The 18,102-nt window shown below is 38.9% G+C and overlaps 1 protein-coding gene across 1 annotated transcript in view; it reads left to right on the top strand.

Annotated features, from left to right (window-relative positions):
• Positions 1-17,675, top strand: part of serinc4 (serine incorporator 4) — a 20,950-nt gene extending 3,275 nt beyond the window's left edge. Inside the window, exons 2-12 of the mRNA XM_053493441.1 lie at positions 3,487-3,654; positions 3,797-3,975; positions 4,619-4,698; positions 10,308-10,401; positions 10,776-10,987; positions 11,097-11,192; positions 15,245-15,371; positions 15,450-15,522; positions 15,604-15,643; positions 15,741-15,894; positions 15,968-17,675. Of these exons, the coding sequence (XP_053349416.1) occupies positions 3,487-3,654; positions 3,797-3,975; positions 4,619-4,698; positions 10,308-10,401; positions 10,776-10,987; positions 11,097-11,192; positions 15,245-15,371; positions 15,450-15,522; positions 15,604-15,643; positions 15,741-15,894; positions 15,968-16,178 (1,434 nt within the window). The 3' untranslated portion in view covers positions 16,179-17,675. The remainder of the gene's footprint in view (positions 1-3,486; positions 3,655-3,796; positions 3,976-4,618; positions 4,699-10,307; positions 10,402-10,775; positions 10,988-11,096; positions 11,193-15,244; positions 15,372-15,449; positions 15,523-15,603; positions 15,644-15,740; positions 15,895-15,967) is intronic.
• Positions 17,676-18,102: the final 427 nt, after the last annotated feature.

The raw sequence follows: 18,102 nt of genomic DNA on the forward strand, positions 1-18,102 counted from the left end.
ATTATCCAGATTGCTGTTAACAGGGGAGATATCAACACAGTTCTTTTGACAATTCATACCAAAAACATGAAGTGTAGTAGGTAACTGGGACAGTTCTTAGACAGTTTGGCACAGCGTATAGCTGAATCCTAAGCAATCTGTAAGTAGATTTTGACATTTCATAGCTAATGCATATTTTAATTTGGAGGTGATTTAAGGCATGTGTAAGGCAATGAAATGCAGCCGGGAACCATTGCGAATTTTAATTCAGGACAGCCCGACAAGTTTGGGATCAGGGGCAGGCCTCCTAAGTCCTGTCTCTGGATATGTTTCATTATTTTAAACCACCCTAGATTGCACCTGCCCAATAAAGTCATTGTATCTAAAATGGCTACCTAACGTGAAGGCTATGTGTATAGGTACAAGAAAATACTAGTAAATTTAAACAGAATTCAAAAATGAGTTCTAGTTCTGCAGACATTTTTCTCAGCTCAGTCAAACTAACAATTAAACCACATGATTTGGGAAACTCTTACTGCTTTTGCTCAGCTAAGATGGGGAAATTATTATATGATTATTAAATTATATGGGGCAATTAGGTCAAACCAGGACTACTGATAAAAACTATCTTTGTTTCTCGAAATATAATCCCCTGCTACACTAATGCTTAGATAGCATCAAGGTATAAATTTTTATAAAGTATACCAGAAATATAGTGCACAGAGCTACATTTCTACATTGCCTGCGACATGTCTACAATACTGGCCTCCCAGCAAATCCAATAATGGCTCAAACGTATGGAAATGGCTTCGACCTGAGGATGTACAGCAACTCTCAGCCGAGTTCCTGTAATGTGCAAGTGGTGTGTTAAATGATTGTGTGTACAGTTCCCACAGACAGATGCGTCTCTTCCACAAATTGGCGCAAGTTATCCGTCGAATTCCAAGTATCTGGTGGTGTCCTCGCTAAATGTTCACACCTAGGCCGGGATCACTTTTTACAGATCAATGGCCTTCTTTAAAAGAAATATATAAAATATATGTACATACACTGTACAGTCCTGTCCCAGTTTGACTAGAACGCCCCTTGTCGTTCAGGCAAACTATTTGCAATCTTGGCTTTTAATCATATTTTATCAAGTTTCAGTTAACGTGACTGAATCCTATGTTGACGCAGTCACACTGAATGATTTTGATGTTATGGTTTTATTATATACTGTGTGAGCCAGGGTTACACACTGTGGTGGAGACTGGCCTTCCAGAAATAGATTTGAACATCCCTGATGTACAGTATGCTATAATCCCTATTTGGATTTGCCATTATATTATCTTAAAACCACAATATTTTCAGGAATGGAATATACAGCTTCATTAATATGTGGTATGATCAAAGAGTAAACTAATGCAAATCAATACAATTCCAGATGAAAACAGTTTGACCTTCGTGCAACTCACCAGTCTAGATCAATTAGCTACATGAATTAATCTCAGTCTGACAGCCCTACCTTTACTGTAAACTCACACACACACAAACACACGCAGAGCTTAATGTAGACTATAATCTGTAGACATAACATTCAATGTTCATAAGCAAAACAATTAAATACAGTATATTAAGGAGGAGAATTCTCAGAGACCAGTCGGTATGATATTACCATGATATTACCACCGAGGTGCCGATTTATTTTGCTTTGTGATTCTGTAAGTGTCCTAATTCTTTAAATCTCTGTGCAATATCAAAATTTATTACACTTTTTAACAAACGAAGCAAATAATTCTCTCCTACCGCACAGAATGCTGTGCGGTGTCAATAGCACCACCTGTAGAAACATAGAGGAACTGCGGTGTTTTACCAATTAGATTGTTTTAATCGCGAATTTTAAATCAGGACACCACGACACCTTAGTCCTGTCTGGGGATATGTATTCGCTTTCACAGTTTTTTCTTTACTTATACCGGAGCAACGTCCCACAATCTCGTGCTTTCTAAAAGTCTGCACTTTCACTGCGGGGGCTTATATAGACATGCGTCCAGGTGTTATGCGTTGTTCTCAATCGCCATTTTGGGAGAGTTGCTTAGCAACAGCATGAGGGGGTGGCCGCGGGACTGCCTGACTGGAAACCCGTGTAGCAGCTGACCGTGTGTTTGCCTGTCTTAAAACCCGCGACGTTACAGTATTACTGTATTAAACCTCCCTATATCGCCCCTTCTCAATAAACTCATTGGGTCTAACGTGGCCAGGCGGTAAGGTGGTGTAGTGGTTAGCACTGTCGCCTTACACCTCCAGGCTCCAGGTTCGATTCCCGTCTCTGTGTGCATGGAGTTCGTATGTCCTCTCCGTGCTTGGTGGGTTTCCTTCAAGTACTCCGGTTTCCTCCCAAAGACATACAGATTAGGCTAATTGGTGTTCCCAAAATCGTCTGTAGTGTGTACAGTATGTGGGTGCCCTGCAATGGATTGGCATCCCGTCCTGGTTTTATATATAGGCATATATATATATATATATATATATATATATATATATATATAGAAATCGTAGTCACAGCAACACAGTAATTTTTTATTTATTTATTATAAATTCTTATACTCTGTTGAATGCTTTATTCTTATTAGTCATCAGACGTGGCCTTATTTTCTATAACTATATGGCTCGGACGGTAGTTCCAGCTGTCACATTTATATTAATGTGCTTGTAACAATATAGTATAGTATATACCTTATGGTAACAATATCTCTAATTATAATTATATTATATTATAATTAATAATGTCTAATTATATATAATATAGAATATCTTATAGTAACAACTGAATGGCAGACACTGCATAAAATTACTTTTCAAATGTGAGAAATTGTTGATATGGTGATATCAACATATTGTTGATATGGTGACATTTTTATCTAAAAGCGTTTTTGGCCAAGAAAAGCGTTTTTTTTTTAAACATCATTTTAAGAGGGAAAACAACAAAGCATGGATAGTAAGTGTTTATGGCTGCTACAATGTAATAAATATGAGAGTAGGAACAACCTTGTTTCATTAATTTTCTATTAGAAATGAATGAACGGTGCACATTGATGGCTTTTAATGTATAACAATTGCATTTGTGTGTAAATTGCTGAGCTTTGAGGAAGAATATACACTTCAGAACATGCGGTTGTTGAAATCAATCAGCTTATGTAAAACTGAATTACTGTATTTTTCTATAACAGCAAATACATCATATTTATTTCTAACTTATGGACTATACATCAAAAAAGACATGTAAAATAACGTAAAATAATAAAAACTTTGCATTTATACATACTGTATGTAATATATAAAAACTTTGCATAACTTTGTATGTGTCAATACCTAGTGGTGACTTTAATTTAACATCATCTTTGTTACTAAGTGTGTCTTTTCTGTACAGTTTAAAAAGGTTCAGACTACCAGGGCTAGCACAATCAACCAGAAAAAAGACTTAATTTATTAACTTTTTAAAAGTCTGTGCCTTCTTCTTCCCCACAGATATGTTGTTGCTGTGGTCCCGCTCCATGCTCGCTATGCTGCTCCTTCTGTCCACCGGTCAAATCCTCCACAAGCACCCGTCTAATGTACACTCTGTTCCACATCCTGGCCTGCACCGTGTCATGTCTCATGCTGTCTCGTACCTTCTCCGAGGCTGTGAGAGAGCATGTGGGTAGTTTAACAAACCTTGTCCTTCATTATTTTTTCTACCTATCTGTTGAAGTTCAAACTGGCCTTATTATGCCAAAGATGTTCAGTCATTGTGCACAAAAGGGGAAACCACATAGCTGCTATTGTTCATCCTCTTTAGGTGCCTTTCTTTAATGTGGTTTGTGATGAGACCCACGGTGGAGGAAACTGTGACATGTTGGTCGGATACTCTGCGGTCTACAGGGTTTGCTTCGGCACAGCCTGTTTCTACCTGATGATGGCCCTCCTACTTGTGGATGTGAAGTCTAGCCAGGATTTCCGAGCTTTCATTCACAACGGGTCGGTTACATGACAAATAAATCAGAAAGAATTTTTATACTGTATACATATTCTATACTTTCTTTTGATAACATTACGCATATATATAAAATCATTACATATTAATCTTTAAATTAAGTTGTAGTCTTGAAATGATGTTTTTAAGAGTTTTTATAATGAGATTTTGGGTTTACTATTTCCCCCAATATTACGTTAAGTATAATACTAGCTGATAGTGTTGCAGTAGGATTTACTCTGCTTCATCATTGCCCAATGAGTGTGATGCCTTAGTCATTTTATCTGTCTAGTTAGCTTTTCCCCTATTTGCTCAAGCATTTTAGCTTACAAAGCTTCAAATTTTATATCATTAAAAAATCTGTTTTTTTTTCTTATTATTTTTTAACTGCACTGTGACATTATCGGAAGAATGGACATCCAGGGATTACGCTCTTAGTGAGTGTAACAGGGCCACTACATGTACGCTGTGCTAAAGCTCTTACACTCTCAGCACAGAGCATTGACCAGGGGTCAAACAGAGCTGAGACACACAAAGATAAAGCTCCATGTGAGCTACAAATAGACTTTACATGAACTTTGTCCATCTGTTTGCTATTTACAGATTTACACGTGTGTAATAAAACACTTTCTTTTGTGCTTTCACCAGATTCTGGTTCTTGAAGTTCATTCTACTGCTCGGGATGGTTGCAGCTGCCTTCTTTATCCCCACTGATTCATTCCTGCAAGGTGAGTCATGTTTAATGACAAAAATTGCATGGAAAAAAAATTCCGGATTATAAATTAGATGACTGAGACATATTTAAAATAAAAAAAAAAAATATATATATATATATATATATATATTTTTTTTTTATAGTGTCCATTTCATCAGATTTAAATACATACTAATAATTGTCTGTATATATTGTAATATTAAGGTTATGATCTGTGCAATATTTTCTAATGTTGTTTTGCATTTTGGGGGGAAATCCTTTTTACATTTTATTAGACAGCTGTTTGTTTTTTAAATGTAAGAAGCCAGAGACCAGTACAGTGAAACCTCGGATTACAAATAACGCAGTTTACGAGTGTTCTGCAAGACGAGCAAAGATTTTTAATACATTTTGACTTGGAAAACGAGCATTGTTTTGGTTTACGAGCAGCGATTATCATGTATCACGTATGCGCTTCTTGATTTGATGCTGATTGACTCTTGCGCTGCGGGTATTCGTCTCCCCTGATGGGTCTTAGCGCTTGTCTCTTACTGGTATAATTAACATCCGTGTGTGTGTGTCTGTGTGTTTATCTTTCTCTTGCGCTGCAGAGTGTGTGTGTTTTGTGTGTGCATGTGTAATGTGACACCGCGCTGGTTCACACACAAACACACACACACACACACACACTCTCTCTTTCTCTCTCACCTTTAGGCCTTGTTCACATGGGCGTTAAAACCGAGCGTTTTTTTTGCGTTAGTAGCGTCCGGTGAGCGCGGATCAAGCGGTGAGTGTTTTCTCCACGTAGGATTCAATGAGAGTGTTCCCACGGGCTTTGGTGACGTGCGTTTGTCCGACTGCGCATTTATACGGCATTTAAAAAATGTTGCATGCAGCTTTTTCTTGGCGTTCAAAACCCAAAGAATGCAAGGAAAACACTACTAGTTCGTTTTCTTCGCGTTTATTTTATGCTTTGGAGGACCAGATATATCCCATGATCCTACATGCTATACATAGGGAAATGCGGAAAAGGGCAAGATAGAACAGAGCAAGTTCGTTTATCCAAAAACTTAACGCCCGTGTGAACAAAGCCTTATTGTGTGTCCGTGTTTGAGTGTGTGTTATATGTGTGTGTGTGTTATTCTTTCTCTCGCACTGCAGAGCTCTCTCGTTGTTAGTGTGTGTCAGTGTTTGAGTGTGTGTGTTATGTGTGTGTGTGCGTGTAATTTGACAATTTGACACATTGCTTAAAACAGGTTTACATGTATGCAAGGTCAAAAAACACTTCGGTTTTCTCCAAAAATAGATTAAATTTTACCCCATTTCTAAATGATTCGTAAACGACTCGTGTGAAGCAGTTCGAAGATTCAGTCTGTCTAAAACCTTCACTGCTGTGATTGGTCAGATGGCGCAGTGATTTATGATTGGTCTACCGCTACAGCGTGTGTTGGAAAACGAAACACCCATGACCATAACTGAACGATGGCTCTGGAGACCCGTCAATACGTAGAAAAGATGGCGTTGGTTTTACTGTGTAACAACCAGCTAATTTTATATTAACTGTGGATACAACAATCAAGAGGTCTTTTATCTTTGTGTTAGTGTTGCGTTAAAAGGCCGGTGAGCAAAAAGGACAAACACAAACAATTAGATAAAGCAAACGTGTATTATACAAAACTCAATAAAGTAAACGAAAAAGGTGCACAACAACCAAACAAAGACATAAACAATATTTACAAACTACATGTAATAAACAGTATGTGTATGTGAACGCGAGTGAGTGGAAAATGTCAGAAGTCCGTGTTTATTGTATGTGTGTTAGAGGAGTATGGTTCGGTCCCACCGGGGTTAATGAAGTCGGGGAGGCTGATAACGGAGAATGAGAAGTCCGGGGAATATGTCCAGTCAAAGATAATCCGGTTAAAAAGCAAGGCGCTTATGTGGATTCATTTTTTCCCTCAGGGCTTGCCGTAGAAGCTACAGCAAGGAAAAATGCATCTACCCACGCGAAGTGCGCATGCGCCTTGCGCCTTGAGTGTTAAGTTCAGTTTTGGTGAATGGTGGAGAATAAACAGTTAAAAAGGATTTCGTGTGCTGTCGTTTTTATTGTTTTTTTTATATTACAAAGTGTTTAAGCGAACCCGGCAAGAATGCTCGGTCACATTGACAAGAGTGTGGTAACGTTAATTGTAAGATGCCGGGCAAGTTGTTCGCGACGTAGAATGTGGGCGGACATTATGCAAATATGTTACAGAGTGACGTGGATCCGTAATAGAGTAAAAATAGATTTGCTAACTATTTTTTTAATAGACAAAAACTTCATTTATCGTGCACTGTCAGCGTCACAGATACTGCAGATAGTTTATGTTTACATACAGCTACATGACACACTGCATGAAAGATCATATTTAAAAAAGCATAATAGGACCTCTTTAAAAGCAGAAACTAAAAAGGATATTTTTTTATACAGATCCAATTTATTTGCATCAGTATTTTCAAAGTGGTTTATAAATGGTTGCCAGACATCATAAAATTCCTGAGTGGATCCCTTTATAGAATAGTGAATCTTTTCTAGATAAATAAAATACAAGACCTCTTTAATCCAGTGAGCACCCACTGGTGGCGACGACTCCTTCCACTTAAACAGGATCATTCTCCTAGCGAGAAGGGAGCTAAAGGCGATTATATTGGCCTGGGCATCATTCAGTCAAGCACCACTTGAGTCAACATCAAAAAGTGCAATAAATGGGTATGGTTCTAATGGTATTTGGCATATTTTTGACAAGGTATCAAAAATAAAAACTCCCAAAACGATATAGCTTTGGGCATGTCCAGAACATATGCAGTAGTGTAGCTGGTTCCTGCTTACATCAGTCACATGTGGGATCAAAGTCCTCTCTAATCTTTGCTAGTTTTACCTTGGACCAGTGAAGCTGGTGGACAATTTTAAATTGAACGACTGTGTGTTTGAGGCAAACTGATGATGAGTAAATTCTACGTATTATCTTTTGCCACAGTTTATCTGAAATTTGTTCTTGTACATCATTTTCCTAATTTGTGGCAATTTAGCAAATAATAATGATAAAAGAGATTTTGATCCCATTGATGCTTCCTCTATAGCTACCCAGACGGGAGGATTGACATCATAATTCGCCCAGAGTAACATTGCCAGCAGCCCAGTAATAAAGAATAAAGTTTGAAAGTGCCATTCATCCTAATTCACAGGGCCTCTAAAAATGATTTTGTTAAAAAGATTGGAAGGCAGGCGGCACGGTGGTGTAGTGGTTAGCACTTGCACCTCCGGGGTCCAGGTTCGATTCCCGTCTCTGTGTGCATGGAGTTTGCATGTTGTTGTGCTTCGTGGGTTTCCTCTGGGTACTCCGGTTTCCTCCTACAGTCCAAAGATATGCAGGTTAGGTTAATTGGCGTTTCCAAATTGCCCGTAGTGTGCGAATGGGCGTGTGCCCAGTGATGGATTGGCACCCTGTCCAGGGTGTATCCCGCCTCGTGCCCTAAGTTTTCTGGAATAGGATACAGGCCCCCCGCGACCCTGAATACAGGAAAAAACGGTAAAGACGATGAGTGAGAGAGTGAGTAAGATTGGAAGACACTGAAATAGAAATTTTGGAAACAGATTCATTTTAACTGTGTTTAACAGGTGCCAAACCTGATAATTTGCCTTGTACAGATCGGCATGGTTATATGTTACCCAAACCCCTATATATTTAAAATATCTGGGTCTAATTTTTAAGGGGTTTAAATCAGGAAACTGTACTATATTGTTTTTAATTGGCATTATTTCACTTTTTTGTAGATTTACCTTGTAGCCAGACATTTCACCAAAGTCTTTCAATAAATCGACAAGTTTTGGTAGGCTATGAGGAGGATCGGATATGAAAAGCAGCATGTCATCAGCATAAAGGGAAACTTTGTGTTCTACACCTCCAGAAGAGATACTGTACCTTTAATATTGGCATTTTCCCCCAATGCATTAACCAGTGGTTCAATATCCACAGCAAAGAGAATTGGTGACAAAGGGCAACCCTGTCTCGTACCACGCTGAAGCTCAAAGAAAGGGGATAGGTTGTTATTTGTCCGAACGGCAGCCAGTGGAGATGAGTATAGCACTTTTATCCATGATATAAATTTAGGGCCAAAACCAAATTTAGTACTAGATAAGTTAACTTAAAACAGGTGTAATGAGCACTACCTTTACAAGGAAATGCAGTAAAAAGTTTGCTGACAAAATATTTACCTTTTTTTCTTCATCCAAAACAATTTCGTGGACTGTAGTGTTATTTATATTTTTCCTACATTTTTGTCCATTTCATGCAACAATCAGTGTACCCCAGAACCAGATAATTGTATCAGATATGATGCACAAACCTTTGTGTTTCCTTTATGGTATTGATTTTTCCTTTACCACTGAATACACTGTATTTCAAACAAAAACGTATAATTAGTATAATGGTTTTTACTTACCCAATCAACTACAAACTCACAATCTAATACCTGCATCTCCCACGTAACTGTTGGATACAGGTGTTCAATTCACTCTAAAGAAGGTTCTTCAGTTGTTGTTGTTTTCTTTGTATACCTTAGGTTTATTAGCTTCATTAAAAGCTTTTAGTTTACTCTTTTGGAATAGATTGTTCAATAGTTCTACACAGGACCTTTCCAAAAAAACAAAAACAAAAAAACAAACAAAAAAAACCTGTAAAATTTCCAGAATTTACATTTTTGTACAGCCTGTAGGAGCATGGTGCATAGTAGTGGCCTCGCACCTTTAGGGTCTGTGTTCATGAAGTTTGCATGTCCTTATGTGCGTCTATGCCATGAGTGTAAGTGAGTGTACAGACTGTATGTATATTGCAATAAAATGCAAAAAAAAAAAAAAAAAAAATGAAGTAAATGCAATAATGTCAATTCCATTCCTGAGGTTAATGGTAAACAGTAATTTACTTCATATCTTAATTCAAGTCCAATGGATTGAGCTTGTATGATAGAAAATATAAATATATTAATACATTATCTGAGTGTCATATCACTGCTTCACTTACTATATGCATGAATTCACTTTGCCCTGATCTCGTCCAGGTGGCACTGTTGGCTCACAGATTATTTACCACCTTACGTTTTCAGCCAAAAGCCCAAACTGGGGATTTCTGTCAGCACTTAATGTAACTCTTCTATACAAATGTACTACTCATTTGGCATTTGTGCCACTGTTGGACCCCAACTCTTGAATCCTCCTTGGAAATCCTGTTTGTTGCAGTTGATAAACCCTCAATGCGTTTCCCCTTTATTAAACTTCCAACATCATCCATCTATGCATGTCTGTGCTCTTGTCAATGGTGTCATCTTCATACTTCAAGCACTGGAGGAGACCACTGATATGGGATTGAGGAGATTTTTAAAGAGGATTCAATAGTTGGGTTTAACAATGGCACAAATGCATGGCTTGTGATGGAGACAAAGATTAGTAGTGCATTTGTATAGAGGAAGAGTTACTCTACCAACATGTGCAAGTTGAATGTCATAAATGAGTTAATAAAGATGTTAAGTCTATTTTGCATTACTTTAGGTTACGCCTTTGTATTTCTCACATTTTCTCTATTAATTGTTCCTTTCGATGTCTCTCAGCCTGGCACTATGTTGGAGTGGTGGGAGGTTTTTCCTTCATCCTCATTCAGCTCATCCTCATCACTGCTTTTGCTCACACTTGGAATAAGAACTGGTGAGTGCAGAGCACTGGGTTCAGCTAGCACATACTCTCTCTCTCTCTCTCTCTCTCTCTCTCTCTCTTCTATCTTCTCTCTTTCTATCTCTATACATCTTATACAGACACCACAACTCCCTCTTGCTCATGCTCTGATTTGCTGTTTCATACACAGCTTCTCCCTAGATGTCTGTGGGATCTAACAGACAGCATGAGGCATCCCTTACTCAACACAGCAGACATGACCAGACTGTAGTTACTGTAAAAAAAAAACTGAATTGCTTCATTGCAGAAAATGGCACCGGTCCAAGAAAAACACACAGCAGTCCAAACACCACTTTTCCGAAGTAAAGTCATCTTCACTACTCTCATGTCTCGCTGTTCTTCCTCAGGTTAACTGGCGCAGCTGAAGATAAGAAGTGGTATGTGGCGGTCATGTGTGCCACGTTCTTTTTCTACACCTTCGCTATTGCTGCCTTTACCTTCATGTACAAGTACTATACGCACCCGGCCGCGTGCCGAATCAACAAAGCACTGCTGTTTACCAACTTGGGCCTGTGCACAGTCATGTCCCTCATCGCTGTCACCCCCTGCGTCCAGCAAAGTCAGTTACTAGTGTAGTCTAGTAATAAGTAATCAGTCAATTTTGTGTAATGTGTTTGAATATATTGGATAGGGTTTAATTTGTTTTTTGGCCTTTTCCCTGTGTTCAGAAAAACCCCGCTCAGGACTGTTGCAGGCCTCCATCATCAGCTGCTATGTCATGTACCTGACCTTCTCCGCCCTATCCAGCCGTCCACCTGAGAAAGGTACTGCAAACACACACATGCCCACACACACCCAACATGGCAAGCCAAAATTATCCCACAGTTGCAAGATCTATCATTTATATCATATCATCATATTAAGCGATTGATACAAGCCACCAAGCTCTAGGCATACACCATCAAAATTAAAACCATGTAGAAGCCCACATCACGTTCCTAAAGCACTGAATGACATCCCATTAACACATGATAGGGGTACTGTTGTGTGCCATTAGGCAGCGTGTTACAGCCATGAAGCTTCACTCTGGTTCAACCTGTCATAGGTAAAATGAGGGCTTGTTGAGAGAAAAAAAATAAATTTTCCATTATTTGAACACTCCAGGCATGTACAGTAAAAGGCTTCTCTGAGGTGTTACTGATCCCATGAAGCTATGGTCTGACCTGGGGTATGGGGCTCTGATCTACAGGAACATTAATACAACTCCTAAACCCCTATATTACCCCATATCTGAGTTGTTCTTTATGTGGATCAAATTATTTTTTATCCTGAACTATGGCGCCCCTCTGGTGACATTTTTTGAAAGGGGGTGGGGGGGGGGGGGGGGGGAGTATATTCCATGGCCACAACTTACTAGATACTATTTGGGGCTACGACTTACCAAGGCACAGGAAAGAGATGCTATGATGTGCCCATAACTACGGTATGGGAATGAGATAACATGTTGTGGCCGCGACTTACTAGGGCATGGGAATGAGATACTATGTTTTGGTTATGAATTACCACAGCGTGGGAATGAGATACTATGTTGTGGGCACTACTAACTAAGGCGCAGGAAGAAGTTGCTATGATGTGCCCATCACTTACTAAGATTGGGTATGATATACAATTTTTTGGCCATGAATTACTATAGCGTGCGAATGAGATACTATGTTGTGGCCACTACCTACTACGGTGTGGGAATGAGATACTATTTTGTGCCTATGACATACTAAGGCACAGGAAAAAGATGCTATGATGTGGCCATAACTTACTAAAGGTCTGGGAATGATATACTATTTTTTGGCCATGACTTACTACTGCGTGGGAATGAGATGCTATGTTGTGGCCATGACTTACTACGGCATGGGAATGAGATGCTATGTTGGGCCCAGCTATATTAGAAAAGCATCATAAAATAAAGACACCAGATGTTTGAATTAAACATGATCCCAACCCGGTAAAGCCGTAGAAACCAAAATGGCTAAAAAGAAACAGTTCATATTAGAAAAGAACTTTATTAGTCTGGAATCTGTTGAGGCATCAGACTATATCATTACGACATTGTGTGTAAAATATGCTCATAGGTTGTCTCGAGGCGGTATGGGGTTATGCTTTGACACGTTTGATGAGTCTGCACAGTCAGCTTGCTATAAAACTTATAACAGCTTTTCAACACACAAGCTCTTATAATAATATTGTTTTTTACTACCCCTTAAATAAGCGCAGGAGTTAAACAATTGGTTGCAATGTTCTCTCTGAATCTATAGCCAACTAGAGCATTTATCTCATCTGAGGTGAAATCTATTTGCCCATAAACAGGCCTAGAGTTTTCCACTGACTGGAGCCCAAGTCACATTCCTGTATAACTGAATCACAAGCCCTAAAGGATAAAGGGAATCACTTAAGCACTTGCTTTGGCTTTGCTTGCAAACAAAATTAAATTCAACTTCTACACATAGCAACAGAAAACTGGATGATGTACAGTGCTGTGAAAAAGTATTTGCCCCTTCCTAATAAAAAAAAAAGAAGTTTTTTAACCCGATAACCCGAGTAATACTGTAAATACAAAATGCAGTTTTTATATGACTGATGTGAGATTTAATTCAATTTAGTAATTTAATTTATCCAAGGAAAAAGGCTGTATAAATCTGCCTGGCTCTATGTGAAAAAGTAATTCGCTTTCTAAAACCTAATAACTGGTTGTGCCACCCTTAGCTGCAACAACTGCAATCAAGGATTTGCGATATGTCTGGCCATAAGTCTTTACCATCACGTTAGAGGAATTTTGGCCCACTCTTCTTTGCAGAATTGTTTCGATTAAGCCAAAAATTGGCACAAAGTAATGCCACAGCATCTCAATTGAATTTAAGTCTGGACTTTGATGAGACCACTTCAAAACCATTTGTTTTTTTTTTAACCAGTCAGAGGTGGACTTGCTGGTGTGTTTTGGATCATTGTCCCACTGCAAAACTCCCGTGCGCTTGAGCTTGAGGTCATGACCTTATTCATTCTTCTTCAGGATTTTCTGTTAAAGTGCAGAATTGGTTCCGTCAATTTTGTCAAGTCATTCAGAAAAGCAGCCCCTGATCATCACACCACCACCATCATGTTGTTATGTTAGGTTGGTATTCATGAAATGCTGTGTTAGTTTTATGCCAGATGTAATGAAAAACACTCCTGCCAAACAGGTTCAACGTTTGTCTCATCAATCCACAAATGTTACAAAAAGTCATATTTGCCCCCAAATCCTAGGGGGTTAATCAAGATGTTTTTTGGCAAAAGGTGAAACAAGCCTTTGTGTTCTTTTCGGTCAGCAGTGGCTTTTGCTTTGGAACTCCCCCAGGGATGCCATTTTGCCCCCAGTCTCTTTCTTATTGTTGAATAATGAACACTGACCTTAAATGAGGCAAGTGAGACCTGCAGCTCTTTAGATTTAGTGATTTAAATGTTTGTCTGGGTTCTTTTTTAAACTCCTGGATGAGTCTGTGTTGTGTTTTTGGAGTATTTTTGGTAGGCCGGCAACTTATAGGAAGATTCACCACTGTTCCAAGTTTTCTCAATTTGTGGATAATGGCTCTCACCAGAGTTGCAAACCTTACAAATGACTTTTTAACCCTTTCCAGGTTGATAGATGTCTTATTAATTTGTTTCTCCTCTTGAATTTCTTTAGATCGTAGCATTATGTGTTGCTTTTTGCGATCTTTCAGTGTGCTTGACTTTGTCAGACAGGAGAATTCTTTAAGTGATTTCTTGATTCATCATGTCTGGCAGTAATCAGGCTTTGATGTAACAGGTGAAATTTAACTCAGCTTTCCCCCAAAAAGTGGTAAATTACAATTCATTTATGATTTTCCTTTAATAATGTAAACAATTTTTTTAAAACGCATTTTGTATTTATTCAGGTTAAACTTTGTAGTAAATTTTAGTAATAGTAAAATTTGGTTAAAAAATAGGGATGCACCGAATGTTCGGAAACCGAAATTATTATTATTATTATTTCGGTTGCCGAACAATAAGTAAAAAGGCCGAATAAATTTTGCTGAACAATGACGTTTTTAATGATGCGATCAAATAGTAACCCGTGCAGAGTGAGAGGCGCGGGCTTTATGCAGCAAACATGTCAGCAGTGTGGAAGCACTTTAAAGTGTCAGAGAAAGAGGCAAAAACGGCCGTTTGCAGACACTGTTTTGCTGAATTGTCCAGAGGGGGTGCAACTGCAAAAAAGTACAGCACGTAAGTTTAATTTATCACTTAAAATCAAGACACCCCGAACATCATGCAGAGTACGAGAAAGACACGGCGGCGTGCACTATTTAATGCACATTTGTTGTTGTAGACATACAGAGTTACCTTCTTTCAGCAGTCAGTTATAGGCCTAACATAGGCTATTCAAGAAGGGGGGCTTCAAAGATGGCCAAATAAAAATATTTGTTTATTGTACTAATTTATTTATTTTAAGTTATATTGTGCTTTGTTTGTATAATATCTGCTGGAATGTAAAAAAAAAAAAGTTTAGTGTTAAATAAATATTTTGAAATTGTATTTTTGTTATTTGATGAATTTTTCTGAAAAGCAACACAAAATAGTAAAAAGCTATTTTTACTATTTAATAAATAATTAATATAAATTGGCAAAATAAAAAAATGCGAAACACCGCGTTCGGTATTCGGCCAAGCATTTCATTATTATTCGGCTTCGGCCAAGAATTTCATTTCGGTGCATCCCTATTGAAAAAATTGTTTTGATGATCTGACAAATATGCAGAAAAACACAGGAAAGGAAGCAAATCCTTTTTTTTTACTTTGTGTGTGTGTGTGTGTGTGTGTGTTTTCAGTGGAGTACCAGGGTGTCAATGTGACCGCTTGCTATCCTAATGTGGGCAGGGACGAGATTCAGAATGAAGGAAATGCTGTTGCTGTCATCGGCGCTGCTATCATGTACTGCTGTGTGCTGTTTGCATGGTGAGGATTTCCACATGTCCAGATCAGTGCACTCAGTGTGGCTACATTTCATTAACACCCATCCATGTTTCCCTCCAGTAATGAAGCTTCTTACTTGGCTGAAGTTTTTGGACCGTTCTGGATGATTAAAGTCTATCGATATGAATTCCAGGTGGGTTGCTCAACATATTGTTTGCTAATATAACTATGGTCACACAATATTATTTGTAATAATTTGTGTCTTAAATTACAGAAAGCTTCGTGTTGTTTCTGCTGCCCTGAACAAGAGGAAGGTACTGTAAGAGCAAAACCGAAGCTCACACTTCACAATCAATATTTGATAATAAATTTGACATCCATTGATCATCATTAACCAATTTGCTCTTTCAGCAAAGGAAGAGTTTGTAATTGACGACGAGAGCAAAGGATGCCAGAAAGTGATTCATAACGAGAGTCACCGTGTGGCCTACAGCTACTTTTTCTTCCATTTTGTCTTCTTCCTAGCCTCCTTATACGTCATGATGACTCTCACCAACTGGTTCAGGTCAGTTGTCAAAAGTGTAACCTGGATTATCCTTATTGAAGATTGTTTAACATCCTAAATCTTCTTCTTGTAGCTATGAGACAGCAGTCTTGGAGACCACTTTTACCCATGGCAGCTACTCCACCTTCTATGTGAAGCTTTCCTCATGCTGGGCCTGTGTCCTGCTTTACCTGTGGCTCCTCTTGGGCCCGCTGTGCCGCTGCCGTCATGATCGCAAACAGCCACAACGCTCACGGGTCAAAAGACGAATGGCTCCCCAGTGCCATGTTAGAGTCAGCGTATGACCTTTTCTCGGATCCCACGGTGTCAATGGGCTGAGGAACAGCCCTTATCTTATCAAGAAACGGGCGAGTCCTGGACTCTGAGAACAGAGGAAGAGATTTTCCTACAAGCATTCTGATGCTTAATATGTACAGCCTAACTCCAGGATCCAGGTGGAATTATGTCTGTATGTTTACTACCAAGGCGACTGTGCACTCGCCGATATTGCCAAACAAGGGTGAACAAAGTACATGTCCAAGATACCCGTCTCTCAGTTAGGAATAATCTCAGCGCTAGACATCTCTTCAAACAGACTGCTGTTTAGAAGGAATTACATTAGATCAGACATGAACTACATTAGATCTGTTTAAACTTTGTGTATAGTTTTATATGCATTTGGATTATGAGTAATCCTGTTACTTGTCATTGCTGTTGCTCGGTATTCTGATGCTGGCACATAAGGCAGCCATATGCTGCAGGAGATGGTCCACCCGTTCCTGGCTATAGTGAGAATGAAAGCTTTGAACTGGAATACATTTACTAGACCAACCTAACCTTAATTATAAGCTCAATGTCACCGTAATGGAAAAACAAGATATTTTTGAAAATATATTTCTAACAAATGATACATAATAAGCTGCTTCAGTGCAGTTATTCATGAAAAAAGTCGAGTGGAAGTGCCTTTATAGGACCAATTAGTGCTTGTAAAGTGCTTGTAAAGTGCTTAAACTGTAATCTACATGTGCAGCACTTCCGAAAGGTTTTCCGAATATGTTTGCTCAGATTTTTGTTTGCCATAGATAACTAGATTCTAGTTTAACAAGAGTTCCAGTTCTGCTTTCTTAGGAGCGCATACATTTTAGTGCAGTTTTTTTAAGGGCCGTCACCATGTTAGGGCCGGATGATCAGGGCAGTCATGATATAATCCAGTCACATCCGAGATACAGATTTGTTCCAAATTCTGCTTGTTGATAGCACCAAATACATTCGGCACATGCTGGGCACATGAGCTGTATGTCAAAACCCAGTTGCGTTCCAAGTTGCCAACTAAAAAAATGAACAAACATCATTTGATAAGTAGAACTTACTCCAGACCAGGAAGGTAGTCATGAATTATGGGGATTTCATGGCAGCTGGAATTTCTCATGCTTGATGAGAGAACGACATGATCCAAAAAAAACCTTCATCGTACCGCCCTTATATCGCTTTATCTCTGGAGTGAAAAACAATCAGCACAATTACTTTTACTTGTGGTTGTAATCGGAGAAGGGACAAGGACCTGAACCCATCATTTTCCAGGAAGTCTTGCATTCCATACTAAATAGTGTTTTTTTTTTCTTCTATTCTGTTAAGGACAAGAGTTGTAATGAATAGTAGGAGTAGTTTGCACATAAATATTGTACTGAAAGCATTGGTATAAAAAACATGATGTGGTTTTATTTGTTGGATTTAGCTTTGTGTACAGGATATATGTGTTTGGACCTCTTTTGAACTGTGCTGTTTTGTGCTGTTGTTGCAAAAAAGAGGATGCACTATGGTTGGCCTTAACCCAGCGCAGTTTGTGTTTGGTGTTTAAGCAAACAACTCCACCATGTACGGTCCCAAGCCCGGCTACGAAAGAAGGATGGTTGCGCATTGGGCTAGCGACCCTATCCCGTAAAACCTGAGTGTTACAGAAACAGCGAGTAGAAACCAAAAAAAACCACTAAGCCGCAATGAAGATGACACTCCTGTGACAGTGGTGGATCAAAAGTCAGCTGTCGATCACCTGATGCAAGGCCCATACTTCGGAGCAAAAATACTAGCCAACAAAAACTGGCACAACTTGTCAAAGAATTTGGCCGCTATAAAATGAACATCCTCAGGGTCAGCGAGATGCAATGGACGAACAGTGGGCACATTGGCCAGCAAAGAAAAGATCATCATTTATTGTGGCCATGATACCGA

This window comes from Clarias gariepinus, chromosome 3 (assembly GCF_024256425.1).
Source record: "Clarias gariepinus isolate MV-2021 ecotype Netherlands chromosome 3, CGAR_prim_01v2, whole genome shotgun sequence".
In the NCBI taxonomy this organism is placed as follows: Eukaryota; Metazoa; Chordata; class Actinopteri; order Siluriformes; family Clariidae; genus Clarias; species Clarias gariepinus.